At 49.5% G+C, this 13,816-nt stretch overlaps 1 protein-coding gene across 2 annotated transcripts in view; it reads left to right on the forward strand.

Moving 5' to 3' along the window:
• The window catches only part of VWC2L (von Willebrand factor C domain containing 2 like), a 46,463-nt gene that overhangs the window by 20,964 nt on the left and 11,683 nt on the right, over nt 1-13,816 (forward strand). Inside the window, exon 4 of one of the 2 annotated variants that reach the window (XM_063162652.1) lies at nt 4,547-7,635. The exons of the other annotated variant lie outside the window; for it this stretch is intronic. Coding sequence (XP_063018722.1) covers nt 4,547-4,572 — 26 coding nt within the window. The 3' untranslated portion in view covers nt 4,573-7,635. Of the gene's footprint in view, nt 1-4,546; nt 7,636-13,816 lie in introns of those variants that run through there. 2 annotated transcript variants of the gene reach the window in all.

Below are 13,816 nucleotides of genomic sequence, written 5' to 3' on the forward strand. Positions count from 1 at the left end.
ACCACCTTTGTGTACAGCTGTGTTTGGCTGTGAGGTTTCTCATCACACTCACCAAGATTGGTGTCCTGGGTTGGTGACTCAGGCTGTCCCCAGGCCTGTCACCGAGCTCAGAGCCACTGTCACCCCAACAAACACCTCTGGAGCTTGTGTGGCCTCTGTGTTCCTGTCTCAGGTAGGGCACCATCCCAAATCCCCCATTTCCAGTGGCAGCACATCCCACCCAGCCTGTGTCACATCAATCCCACCTGTGATGAGCATCCCTGGGCTTCCCAGGAGTGCAGGCTCACAGGGGCTCCCACAGCCCCAGCAGCTGCTGTGTTTCCCACCATGGCCATTCCCCCCAGGACCCCTTTGGGGCTTGGTGGCTTTCTGTGATGGTGACCAGGGCTGAGAAGCATCTTTCTTCCCACAGCAGCCAGGGGGAAAGGGAAAGAGCAGCTCCTGCTGGTGGCACAAGGACAGGAGGGCAGGAGGAAAATCAGCTGTGTGCTGAAGGGACTGTGGGACACAGTGAAGTGATTGGGACCCTCACAGGGAAACCAGGAGGCTTCATCCATGGTTTTAGCCAATCTCTCCAATGCTCTATTTGCTCATCTCTTGGGGATACACATAAAGCTCTACATCTGAGACCTGTTTTAGGCAGGGATGTATTTCCCAGCTCCCCTTCAGAGCAGCCTGGATGCCTTGGGAATGCTGGTCTCTGGGGCTGCAGCACAGCTCAGCCAGGGGAGGTCCTGGCAGTTCCTTGGGATGGAGGAGCATGTCTGCATGGGGTGCTGTGGGGGAGCTGCACCCCTGCTGGTGTCCCAGCCTGGCTGTAGGGAGGGACACCCCTCAGCTGGAAGGGCTGGCTGCTCCTGCTGCTGCTGCTGGGGCTGGCTGGCTCATAGCTGGCCCAAGCTGGCAGTCTGGGCTGTGTCCTTCACAGTGTAATGCAGTGATTCCCACAGGACAGAAATTGGTAGGCACCAAGGCAGTTCCTGTGTCGTGGGGAATCTGATCTCAGAGTTTGTCACTGCTCCTGGATGTGGCTGAGTGTGGCACACAGTGTTCACCTTTCTCTTACAGTCTGAGAGATTAAAATGGAAGTGTAGCAGCCATTCCTGTGTCCCTTCCCATCTGAATCCCTCTGACACATCCTAATGAATGAGGAGCACAGTGTCTTCAGCTCTGTGTTCATCTTGAGACCAACATTTTGTCTTGCAGCTCTCTGCTTCAGCCAGCCAATTAAAGCTCAGTTTCACAAATGCATGAAGATAACACAAGCTGACAGACCCACTTAATGACTGAAACACCCTTTTTAAATTTATTTTTTTTCCTTCCATTGGGTAGCTTTTGTCTTCTGCCAAGGTGGTGAAGACACAGTGCCATGTTCTGGTGTGATGAAAAGATTTTAGTCCCTGTGGTTGTAATGTCAGGCTGACAAACAGAAGAGCACAAGGGATACAGTTGTTGGGGGGGGGGGGAGTATTCTCTGTGGTGCAAATCCTCAATTCAAAAGCTACCCCTTAAAGTTTTGGTAGGGAAAATCCTTATTTTAGGTTAAGCACAGCCCTGCATCATTTGCTGCACTATGCTAGGAGCATGACTTGCCTGCTTGTTTAGCTGTTGCTGCTATTAATGAGAGAATAATTCTCTTTCCATGCAGTCAGGTAGATTTTCATAACCTCATTAATTATGTTCTGCCAAGGGCAGAAGTGCTGTGATTCAGTGAGCACTGGCACAGGCTGCCCACAGAAGCTGTGACTGCCCCATCCCAGGCAGTGTCCAAGGCCAGCTTGGGCAGGGCTTGGAGCAGCCAGGGATAGTGAGGGTGTCCTGCCCATGGCAGGGGGTGGAAGGGATGATCTTTGAAATCCCTTCCGACCCAAACCAGTCTGGAATTCTGTGATTCTGTGATAATGCAAAAATCTGTTGATTCTAACATTCCTGGCCTTTCATAGAAGGCCAATACTGATTTCTGTCCCATCATTTAAGAGCAGTCTGAACAAACGGCTTGGGAGATTTGTTGCTTCTTGGCCAAAGAAATGAAATTGTTGTCTCGTGCCTCACTAACCACAGCAGCTCCTTCAAGGCTGGCTGTTCCTGGCAAGGGATCCCACATTCCACACTGAGCATGCAGACTTCCCTGGGAGGCTCCAGTCTGGGGGTGAAGGAGGCAGAGGACGTTTTCTCCTTCATGTCCTATCATCCAATTTGCCAGAGTGGATTTTGAGGGCGATGGCTCCAGGTGCTGTGCAGCATTTCTGTCACAGAGATGAAAGGTCACTGGATTTCACGTTTCCTGGTAGTGACAGACCGCAGAATTATGGCCTCGAGTTGTTCTTTCCAGTCCCTGTGACTCCTCCAGACAAAAGTGTGTCACTGCTGTTAACTCTGTGCTGTGTGGAGTCTCCAAGTGCCTGGCACTGTGAGAGTGCAGCTCGTGGTGCCACCACCTCTGTCCCTCCTGCCCCAGGTCCTGCTGCAGTTCTGTGAGAACATCCCCCCACTGTGGCAGAGCCAAAATTCCCAGCCAGGTCTGCATGGCCAGGGCTGCAGAGGTGCCTGTGAGGTGTTCTGGGCCCTTCTCTGCTCACCCTGTGCCCCTCATTCCCAGAGCTCTGCTTGTCCCTCCCCATAAACCCATCCACTGCTGTGGGGTGAGCCCTGCTATTGGGGTGTGTGTGTTTTAGCTCCCTTTCTGTGCATCACTTGGAGGTTGCTCTTCCCATTTCCTTCAACCCTTTGGATGAGGTCTGGGAGCAGGGGATGGGGCCATCCCCACTGTATCATCCCTCACATCCTTTCATTTGGTTTAATCTGTGCTCCAGATTAAATGGGTTCCTCTGCTTTGCCAGCTTCAAGCAACTCTCACCTGCTGCACTTCACAAAGGGAGAAATTCCCTGTGCTTCATTTTCTTGAGGGATGAACAAAACAAATATTATACATTTTTGGGTTGGGTCTGGTTTTGCCTCCAATTTAAGTTTGTTGTCACCAATCCTCAACAAAAGAATTTGTTGCCCAAGGAGCCAGATAAAAGCTAACATGTCCACAGTGAAATAATTCCTGGCAAGTGTGCTTACTCAGCCTGGGCTTCTGAAGACATTTGTGATGGAATACTGGGCAGCAGGAAGACATTTTGTAGATAATGTGTCACTGAGTCTTTAATTAAAGTTTTAAATTATCACACTTGATACAGATTTCCACGTAAAGAGGCTGATCCTGCCATCCACACACAAGTAAAAGATCCCTTTGACCTTCAACAGATTTTACATTGGTAAAATAGCATGTCTTCATGCAAAGCTCTTGTGGGTATTTATTATAATGTGGTATAAATATTAATTAATCCCTACAAATATCTTCATATTTGAGGGCATGAGCACAAATGTGAGTAAATAATAATTTATTTCTCTGCATATAAACCCACATTTCACCTAAGCTTCTGTCTTAATTTATTGAAATATAAACTCAGTGCTCATTATTTCTCTGTTGGAGTTAATTTGAAATAAGCATTCTGCACCCCAGCCTGATCCTGCTGTAACACAGTGTGTCTTGCTCAGGAACCCCCCAGGGATTTTCCCAGCCTGTTGAAGCCTCTCCTTTGGCAAACAACTCCGTGTTCCACGTGTCCCTGAGTGAGCTTGGCATGTCTCTGTGTGCAATAACACCTGGGGGCAGACCTTTGATGCTGCCTTTTCTTAGCAAGTGCCATGCAGAAATGCTTTTTTTCTGAGTGGGAGATGTTTGGGAGTGCCCAGGGGGTGTCCCTTTGGAAAAGCTGGGCTCTGGGCACTGGGGCACTTGGTGAATGGGCATGGGCCAGGCTGTTCCTGACCTGCCCAGCCAGTTCAGAGGTGGTTCATGAGCTTCATTCCCATTCCCAAAGTAAGCAGGGCAGGAATGCCCCAGGAAGAGGCACTGGCAGTGCAGGCAGGGAGCAGGGCTCCTCCTTCCCAAGCAGGACAGCCAAACCCCTGCTCAGGGATTGCCCTGGCAGGGCAATGGGAGCTGTCCTCTTTGCAAAACCCTTTGGGATTTGGCAGGACAAAAGGCCCCATCTCAGTTCTTGTAGGTGATGGATTAACAGTGCATGTTGGTAACTAGTACTGACAAAAACCCTTCCCCACATGCTCTCTGTTGTTCCAAATTATCACTGCTTGAAAAGTGCCGAGGTTTTAATATGGAATAATCCAGTGCAGAAATGTAGCTTGTTACTTATCTGCAAGATGTGGATCGCTGAAGCTCCAGGTCATTGTTTTGGAAAGCTTCTGCTTCCAACTTGATCAGTGACAAAAAAAAAAATCAAGGAAGCATGGAAAAAAATTACTAAAATTTGAGGAAAAAAGAGGGAAGGATTTGGGGACAGGATGTTTTGTCTGCCATTTGATTAAATACAACTGATGGAGGATAAAGGCAACACAGAAATTGTGGCAAGAGGATGAGAGAAGACTTCATGTTCATTTACTTTGTGGAAAACAGTGATTTGGAGCCATGGGGAGATGCCTTTAGAGAAAAATAAAAACAACAACAACTAAATAAAATTCCTCTTCTAATTTATTTCAGAAATTCCTGAAATGGCCAGATTTTAAGATTGCACTTAAACCCCCTTCAGTCCCAGTCTATGCAATGTGCTGGTTGGTTGTGCAGATGCCAGGGAATGTGCCCAGCCAAGGAGAAGAAGTGCTCCCCACGCCGGATTTTGCTGGACTCCACCATCCTCTCCCCAGGTCCTGGCAGCTGAAGGCAGTAGCATAGCATAGCCCCATCACCCTGCATGGTTGGGAATTACTGATGGCAGCCACCCTTTGGGGCACTTGGTCACCCCCACGGCCACCACCCCCTTCAGGTGTCGTCCTGAGGGGCCACAGGAAGGACTGGATGATGCTCTCTGGGATGGCCACCAGGAGTGTGAACTGTGGAGCCCTCTGAGCTCAACTGAAGCAGTGATTTCCTTACCAACAGAAGAAGAAAAAAGGATTGATTTGAAAGCTGGTAGAAGATCAAGACTGATAATGAAGAGGGGTATTAGAGCCAGGCAGACACCAACCTGACAAAATACTCCAGTGCTTGCTTTACTGTTCCTTAAGAAGTCATTTCCCTGAAACTGATTTTCAGTGGAGCTCGTCCATCTGATCACTTCAGGCCAAGGGCTTAAAGGCATGTAGGTGCTGAACTTGACACAAAAGCATCTGTCAAGACCTAGATCCTCCACTGCTTTGGAAATCTCCAGCACTTGGATTCTCCAGCTGCTCAAATGCCCTGCTGACTCAAGATGGGTCACAGCTTTTGGAAGAGGCCTCAATAACAGTGAAAAGCTTTGGAAAAGTTGAAACCTCCAAAATTAGCCATGCTGATGTTAGACAGCATCAGGGAGGGCTGAGCTGATCTGCCACCTTGTGAAGTTTCAGAGGAAGTGAGACTGAGAGCGACGAGGGAGAGGAAAAGCCTTTGGAGAACAAAAAAGCCCTGAACTGAGCAGCACTCAATGTGATGAAACCCATCCCACAGCTCAGTGCTGGCACACAGCCAGGCTGCTGGGCTGTGCAGTGCAGGGATGCTGCTGCTGCAGAGCTCCATTCCCAGGGAGCTGCAGCCTGGAGCCAGCAGGACAGCAGGAACCTGGTGTGTTCACCTGCACGGGTCACCTGCTGCTTCCCAAGCCTCTGTGCTCTCTGCCCTGCAAGCAAGAAAGGGATCATTCACCAGTTAAACAGGAGGAAAAGGCTCTGCCTGACTGCTGCAATTACCTGCTGGCCTGAATTGGTACCCCAGGTCCTAACCAGGCTCCTGTGCTTCCACACAGCAGAGTGCAGATGAATGTAACAGGCACCCTGAAGGGAGGATCATGGAAGGGTCAGGGAGGATCATGAGGAGCCATTTGTGGGACAGGAGCAGCTCCAAAGCTCTCTTTCAGTTCTCAGAGATGTGGGAAACACGTTACCTGCTCTGCATTACCCCTCAAACTCAGAAATATTTATGAAGAAGCTTTTGCTCATCACGGTTGTTCTCCCTTGGGGAGATGTGCTGAAGTTTGTGTGCACTGGCCTGTGAGAGTGCTAGTCCAAGGTTCACTATCATCACGATTGTGTCCTGTAGAGAAGGGCTGGGTTAGGGGGTTTTGGAGGGGAGGGAGGAGTTCCTGCATTCCAGCTGGGAAGCCAGGTTCCTTTGCAGAACACAAGGAGCCTGGGCAGTGCTGAAATTCAAGCAGGCATTGTATTGCTGTTCCCCACCTGGTTCTTGGTGTGACTTTAAAATACCAGAAGTGACTTTATGATCCAATGACACTGCTGTAAACCACTTTGCTGCAAGAGAAGCTGAAAGCCAAATCCTGTGTCGGTGTCACTTGGTGTAAAACAGCATTTTTTACTCTGATTTACTCCAGCTGAGGATCTGACCTGCAGGTACCTCTGGGTGGCTCAGGGGCACACTGCAGGAGGCTGGGGTGTTTAGCATGGCCAGGGCTCTGAAAGGATTAGAGAGGCTTTGCTTTGGCTGCTCCAGAAGGTTGGGGTTGTGAGGCATGTCTGTGTGAGAAGAGTGGCAGACACTGTCTTCATGTATTTCTCATTTGATGAATGTTTAATGCTTCTTTATTGGAGCCTACACATGTGTAGAGTAGAGGTCTTTAAGAAGGGGTTGACTTATTTCAAATAATTTATGTCTGAGCTGCTCCTTTTACATGAAATGCAGACTTTACAGAGCAAAGAGACTGAAATGAAAATATGAATTAAAGATTAGAGCTAAGCAAGTCTGAGAACACTTGGAATTAAGAAAGGTGCTTACAAGTTTTCTCCTCCTGCTTCCTTTTCTTCCCTCCACCTTTCCTACATCTCCATCCCCTCTCCTTTGGCAGGGTGCTGCATTCCAGGGCAGCCTTCTGTCCCTCCCACAGGGCACAGCTGGGTGAAGGACAGCAGGGCAGTCATTTCAACCTGGCTGTTACTGTGTGGCCACACACTACCCCAGCCTGTCACTTGCCAACTCACCCATCCCTTTGGCTGGAGAGACTAACAGGGGGTTGAAGGTGTGTTGCTCTTCATCTCTCTCCCTGATTTGCTGGTGAAGTGCCTCACCTGAACAGAACAAAAAGGAGAGCATTTTGCCAGAGGGACCCTCAGTTTGCAGCACAGCCAGGTGGGGGTGCAAGGACACCGTGTGCGGGTGGCAGTGGCGCTGCTGTGTGACAGGGGTGGCGCTGTGCTGCCTGAGGGAGGTTCCTGTGGGACAGGGAGGGGCTGGCACAGTGCCAGCCATCACATAACTCCTGTTGCACAGGGTGCTCTGCTGCCCACAAACATCAGCATCCATCACTTCCCCCCCTTGGCCCACCCTCGCTCCCAGCTGCCTTGCTTGCCTTTGCACAGGCGCCTTCAGTGTCAATGCAAGCCCAGCACCAGGGCACCACAACTGCAGCAATGGCTGCAAAAGAGCCTGGCTGGTGCAGGGCTTCCTTTCTTGCTCTCCTTGTTCGTGTTTTCTGCAGTGTTGGTCTGAATTGCTGCCCAAGACTGAAGAGCTTAGGCTTGGTCACGAGCAAATAAAATCCTGGTGGGAATGAGGAGAGGATGTTGCTTTCTTTGCTGTGGCTGGTGGGGTTGGCCTGGGTCAGTTCTTTGCAGCTCTGGCCGTGTTGATGCAGCTCAAGGACAGAGGAGCACCCATGGGACCCTATGAGCATTTGTAATGGGAGGTGAACTCCAGGATGTCCATATTCCACTTGTGCCCACTTCTGGAATCATAATCCCCTCGAGGAACTCCCTGAGGAGTTCAAAGGAGTCATTACAGACCAGTGCCACCATTGATGCAAACTGGTGTAACTCATTTTACATCAACTAAGCACAATCTGTCCCAGTTACAAATGTTTTGTGCCAGGTAGTGCCGGTAGGGAAGCAGTTTGTTAGAATAAATGGAGCAGGAGCTGATGCTCCAAAGAGAGGAGCGCTGGTGTCCTGCCCAAGGATCTGTTGGGAGCAGTGGATCTGCATGAAGAAGAGCACACAAAGTTCTCCCCAGGCTGTCAAAGTTCTGACATTTTCACTGCAGCTGCCTGAAAGTATTTGAAGAAGATGGGAATATGTTGGTCAGAAAATGCTGACTCACTGAAACCTCCCTGGGAAAAGGGCCAATTACAGCAAACTCACTGTTTGTACCTCAGAAAGGTTTGGGAAAAAAACTGGAAGTGATGAGATGCCCCATTTAAAACTTTCAGAACAAACTCCCTCAAACCTGGGAGGATAAAAGGGGTGATATGGTTTCAGATGTAGATCTTTGTTTTATACTTTGGAATATTTCAATGGAAAAGACAGAAACAAAGGGACGTTTTGTCCTATTATTTCAGACAGCCTGCTCTGGTTTTTACTGAAAGCAGAAAGTGTTTGCACCTTTGACTTTCCCTCCCCAGGTGAGTGGGAGAGGAATAGGAGAAAAACTCTGTCTGATGGGAAATGTCCTTCCTGCTTGGCTCTCCCTCTCATCTGGGTAAGTAACCAGGTCCAGGATCGATGGGAGCTGACAAGGAAAATGGAAAGGGACAATTTACAAAGGGCTGGAGTGACAGGACAAGGGGGAATGGCTTCCCACTGACAGAGTTTAGACAACTGGGAGGAATTCTTCCCTGAGGGTGGTGAGGCCCTGGCACAGAGTGCCCAGAGAAGCTGTGGCTGCCCCTGCATCCCTGGAAGCTCTCACCAGGTACAGAAAGGGCTACAACACCCAGGCAGTGACTGCTCCCCCTTAACAACTGCCTGTGCTACAAGGAAAGCAGCAAGAGGGAATTTCTGGTTACTTTTCAAGCTGTGCCAAACAAAAAAGAAATGTTTTATTACAGGCAACGTCAAACTGTAATTATTAAATTGGAAATTAAAAGGGAAACTGTGTTAAAGAATGAAAACCTGCCCACAACTGTAACGATCAGATACATTTGCTGGTTTTGTACAGAAACCACTTTTTGTCTTGGCCACATCAAGCCCCCCCAGAGAGTAAATATGCTGTGATCCAGTCCCTGAGGCTGCTGAAAACCAGCCTGGCTGCCTTGCTCCAAGGGAAACATCCAGGTTTTGTGTGCTGGGGATCTGCCCCCACTCTCATTCATACTAGCAGCTGGATAGTGAAGGTTTCACATGCACAAAAATAATCAGGGCCAGTTCCTGGGCCTGCATAGGCCCCTCCTTGGACAGCTTCACCCACACTTGAGAGACACCCCTGCCCAAATGGTTATCTGGGTTTCCTAGTTGGGTCAACCCCTGAAATAAAGGTGCCTGCTTTTCTTTACAGATTTAGCCTAACTCCTGTCTATGGATCCAAAGGCTAGAGGGGAGCTGCTGAGACAGGAGTGGCCTCCACAGAAGGCATTACAAGCCCCCAGTAAAGAACACCCAGGACTTTCCTTGCTCCCCTATTGTGTGCACAGTGGTTTTGTAGCTTGCACTGCCCTGTGCTTGTTTTCTCCCTCTCAGGGGAGTGCTGCCTGTTCTCTCCCTCTTCATGTGCCCAAGCTCCTCTTGTAACCAAGGGTTAAAGTAGCCACAGATGAGAGGAGATGAGAGCATCAGCTAATGAAGAGCAGTGCTTGACAGGTTCCTGTGGGATGCTGACAGGCACCATGACTGCCAGGACAAGCTGTGCCCAACAAGCCCTGCTCTTCCACCCATGGATGCACCAGCCTTCCAAAGCAAACGTGAGCCTGCTCAACATGAAAGGTTTTACCTTGTGCATGCCACAGGCCAGATGTGCACATTCAATTATCCTCTTGCTAAGGCTCAGTTGAAGAGTGAGGTTGTGTGAAAGCTTCTCCTTGCTGGAACAGGGCTTGCCAGATGTGATGGTGAGGCTCAAGGTGCATCACGAAGGTGTGTGCCTGACTGAGGTCTGGGCTTTCTAGACACAATGTGCCCTGGCACAGGAAGTGTTGGCACAGGGAAGTCATGGGCTCATTCAATGTTGGCTCCAAGGTGGGGCCAACCCAAAGGTTCTCATCACTGTGTGCATTCATAGGGCACAGCTGTGGGGGTCAGCAAGACAGCATTGACTTTCTCTTTTCCACTAATCTGTTGGGCAAAAATAATTAAATACAATCCCCCACATGAGCTCATCATGTCTCAAACTTCACCAGGGGGTGAGGTGGGAGCAGCAGTGGGGCTGGCACTGCTGGCAGGCCTGGCACCTGGCAGCACACAGTAGGAATCCTGACAGATGCCTTGGGCACTGCCCCCAGCAGTGTGTCCCACGTGCTGCAGTGTGTCCTTGTGCACACAGGAATCCTGAGAGATGCCTTGGGCACTGCCCCCAGCAGTGTGTCTGTCCCACGTGCTGCAATGTGTCCTTGCGCAGTTCACCCCATGGTGGCTGAGTTTCTGCATCTCTCAGCTGAAATCAGCTGCTGCATTGAGGAGTTTGGCAGCGCACCCAGGAGGGGATCTCTGGGGCAGGGGAACATCGCACACTTGGACATCAGCACCCAGAAATCATCACAGAAGAGTTTGGGTAAGAAAGGGCCCTGAAGATCATCCAGTTCCATCCACACTGCTGCTTTGAATTACAGCAGGCAGGCAGTCCCTGTGTCAGGGATGACATTTTCCTTCTTTTAGTGTCTCCATCTGTGCCAGACATGTATTTGTGCCCCTCATGCCATCCTGCCCCTAATGTTTCACAAGACCTGTCCTAAGTTTTCTCCAAAAATTTGCCAGCTGAGAAATAAATAAAGACAAGAGAGTTTGTTCTCTGAGTTTGGCACTTCATGGCCCAGGGAGGAAGGATGCAAAGGAAGAGTCAGGGAGGGGATCTGGCTCAGAGGCCCTGGGGCAATGCTGTCTTCAAGACAAGCATTTTCTTGGCTTTCTTCTGGGGCTAAAACTCTGAGACAGAAAGAAACCACAGCATAACTTCTGCCATTGGCAGGTTCTTCTCTTCCAATGGCTATGTTTGCAGAGTGCTTTGCTTTGCTCTTTGGGGCAGTTTTGGCTACTGCTGCCATATGTACAAGGAACACCTGGAAATCTGCTCCCAGCTTTAGCAAGTGCTAACAGGGACCAGTTTGTATGATTCCAGTCGTGTTCACTGGGCCCATGTTTGTTAGCTGCCTGCAGCAGCTCCACCTTGAGCACACTTGGGCTCCCCCTTGTACCCCAAGAAGGCAGGATCTGGGTGCTACCCTGTGTCAGGGCATCACAAAGCCTTCCAGCCTCCCCAGGAACTCCCACCCTCTTGTAGTTGCAGGGTTTGGAGTGGTTCTGGCTTTTGGGGTGTTTGTTTTCCCATCTTTTTTACTTCTTGTGGCTGTTGAGCTCAGCTTTTGTTTTATGTGTTCAGGAGTACAGGAGTGTGTTTCATTTTCCAGATTAGAAAATGCTCAGAGGTATAATCAGGTCCTTCCACAGTATTTAATTATCCATAATTAAAGGCATCTACACAAAGCAGCAGATTTTCAAAGACTATTCCTGTGTTACATTGCTAATGAATCAAGTAATTAATTGGCATTGAAAAAATACAATAGGAAACATCAATCTTTTAAAGTAAAGCATTTTTCAGGGGTTTTATAAAATCATTAACTCATATCAGGTCAGGAGCTGTTCTAATGTCTAAATCCCTCTTCTGGCTTTAAAAAAAATTTCTAAGGCACAGAATGAACGCAGGAAAAACAAGGCAGGGAATACTAGCTGAAGAGTGTGGGAATACTCCCCATTTGGGGAATTTTTGGGTGTCATTGTCCCTCACTTTGCCAGCCTGTCCCACAGTTCCTTCCCTCTGCCAATAAGGTGAACCAGTTCCCATCACACTTGAGAAGGCAGTTTGCAGCCTCAAGCCTTCCTGTTGCTGCAAGTCAAATCCATTTTCCTGCTGGATGTAGTTTGAATAACCTGCATCCCCTCATGAGCCCCCACTGCCTCCGTGCCTCAGTTTGCCCAGTGCACTTCCCTGAGCCAGGGGAAGGTGGGAGGAGAGGGGTTGTGAGCCATTCAGATCCTGTGGTGCCACTGAGACCAGAGGGTGAGCAAGAATTTCATCTGGGAATGAATAAAAACAGACTGCAGAGAAGGGCAACAAAGCATTTGGGAGGTTTGGGCAGGAGGGAGGCAGAACCACGTGTAGGCAGCATCATTTTCCCACAGCCTTTCATCATTGCCAGCTGGTACCTCACAGAACTGTCCTGTCCCAGCACATCAGCACAGCCTCACCCTCCAGGGAACAAAGGCCCTCGTGCACTGTGGTGTTCTGTGGGGACACCCAGGGTTATGAGCAAAGGACCTTCCTTCTTTCACTGGGTGATGTCATTAAATGCAGCTGTTCCCATGCAAAACCAGCACTGCTCATTTCATTTCTGTCACCAGCCAGGCTCTTTCTGAACCACCAGAAAGCACCTTGGAAATGCCATGGACACCATTCAATTCAGGGCATGGAACAGCATGGGAAGGGCAAAACCTGGGACAAAACACGGATTACAGCTCTTCTGCAGCTGCTGGAGAAAGCAGGGCAGGTGCCAGCAGAAGTGTTTAGGGGCCTGTTTATTCCAGAAGCACCAACCTCTGTTTGTGTCTTCTGTCCATCAGACCAAGGTGTGCCCGTCCTTGCAGTGCTTTGGTCTCCCCATGTGAGTCCTCAAGATCCATCCACCAATCCTGCCCTGCCCCTTCCATTCCCTGCTCCTCCTGTTTCCTCAGGAGATGCAGATTTTGGCACAGCAGTGCCAATTCCTGTCTCTCTTCCACCAGCCTTAATGGCTGGGGTGGGCTCAGGGAAGATGTTCTCCTGATTTTCTTTTCCTGTGCCACAGGCAAGTAATTAACTTCCCCACATAAACAAAGAAATACTGTTTCTGCCATTGTGGTTATTCTGTTTCTACAAGGAATCAATCATTTGTATGGATTTGCATAGAAATGGAGCTTTGCCACTGCAGCCCATCCTAAATTTATAGGGATGAAAACAGGCAGATCCAAAGGCTGATGCTGTTAAACACCCCCCAGGAGATCCATCCTTTGACTGGAAGGGGAACCTTTGCTGACTGACTTTAACTTTTACCAATAAATTCCCCTTTCATGTGGGTCTTACCTGGCTGTGGCCATCATTTCTGTGTCCATCATCACAGAGGCCAGGAGGCTGGGAATAGTGGAGGCCAGGGAGATGGGCGTGGTGTGAAGGCAGCAGGAGATGGGTTCAGCTCAAAGTCAGCAGCAGAAAACCCAACAACTCAAACATGAGCCAAGAGCAGGAAGAAATGGTTTCCACAGGAGCTCCTCCCTTACATGGAAAGTTTTATCTTTGCTCTGAACTCCCATTTCTAACACAACCCCACATTTAAAACCATCCAAAAAACCAGGTAGGGAATGCAGGTGGGACCGTGCTGGTGCCCTCAAGGCATCACACCCATGCCATGGTGGCAGAAAGGCCTGAGGGCATTTTTCCATCAATTGAGCCCATCCCACAGGGCTCTGGGCTGCAGTGCTGCTGTTTGCAGACAGGAGCTGGGGGCTGATCCCCACGTGTGGTTCCCAGAGCTCAGGAAAGCCCCATTGCCCTGGCAGGGCCCTTGTGCCCACAGGCACCGATGGGCACTGCAGCAGGGCCTGGTGCTGGGCTGGCTTTGCAGCACGCTCCACCTCTAAAGGAACGACTCAGATGAATGTGTAGCAGTCTTGGTTCTGCCCTACATTTTTTTTTTTTTGCTCCCATTTGATACAAAATGAGCACAGTCAAAGTTTCCATTTCATTTATGACTGATCTGAAAAAATCCCCTCACCCCATAAAACATCGCACAGCTGTAGTGACCAAGTTAGATTCAATTCTGGCTTTATATTGAGTTGACATGAAGCCAGCTCTCTTCCATACATCATCTGT

This window comes from Melospiza melodia, chromosome 8 (genome assembly GCF_035770615.1).
Source record: "Melospiza melodia melodia isolate bMelMel2 chromosome 8, bMelMel2.pri, whole genome shotgun sequence".
Taxonomy (NCBI): domain Eukaryota; kingdom Metazoa; phylum Chordata; class Aves; order Passeriformes; family Passerellidae; genus Melospiza; species Melospiza melodia.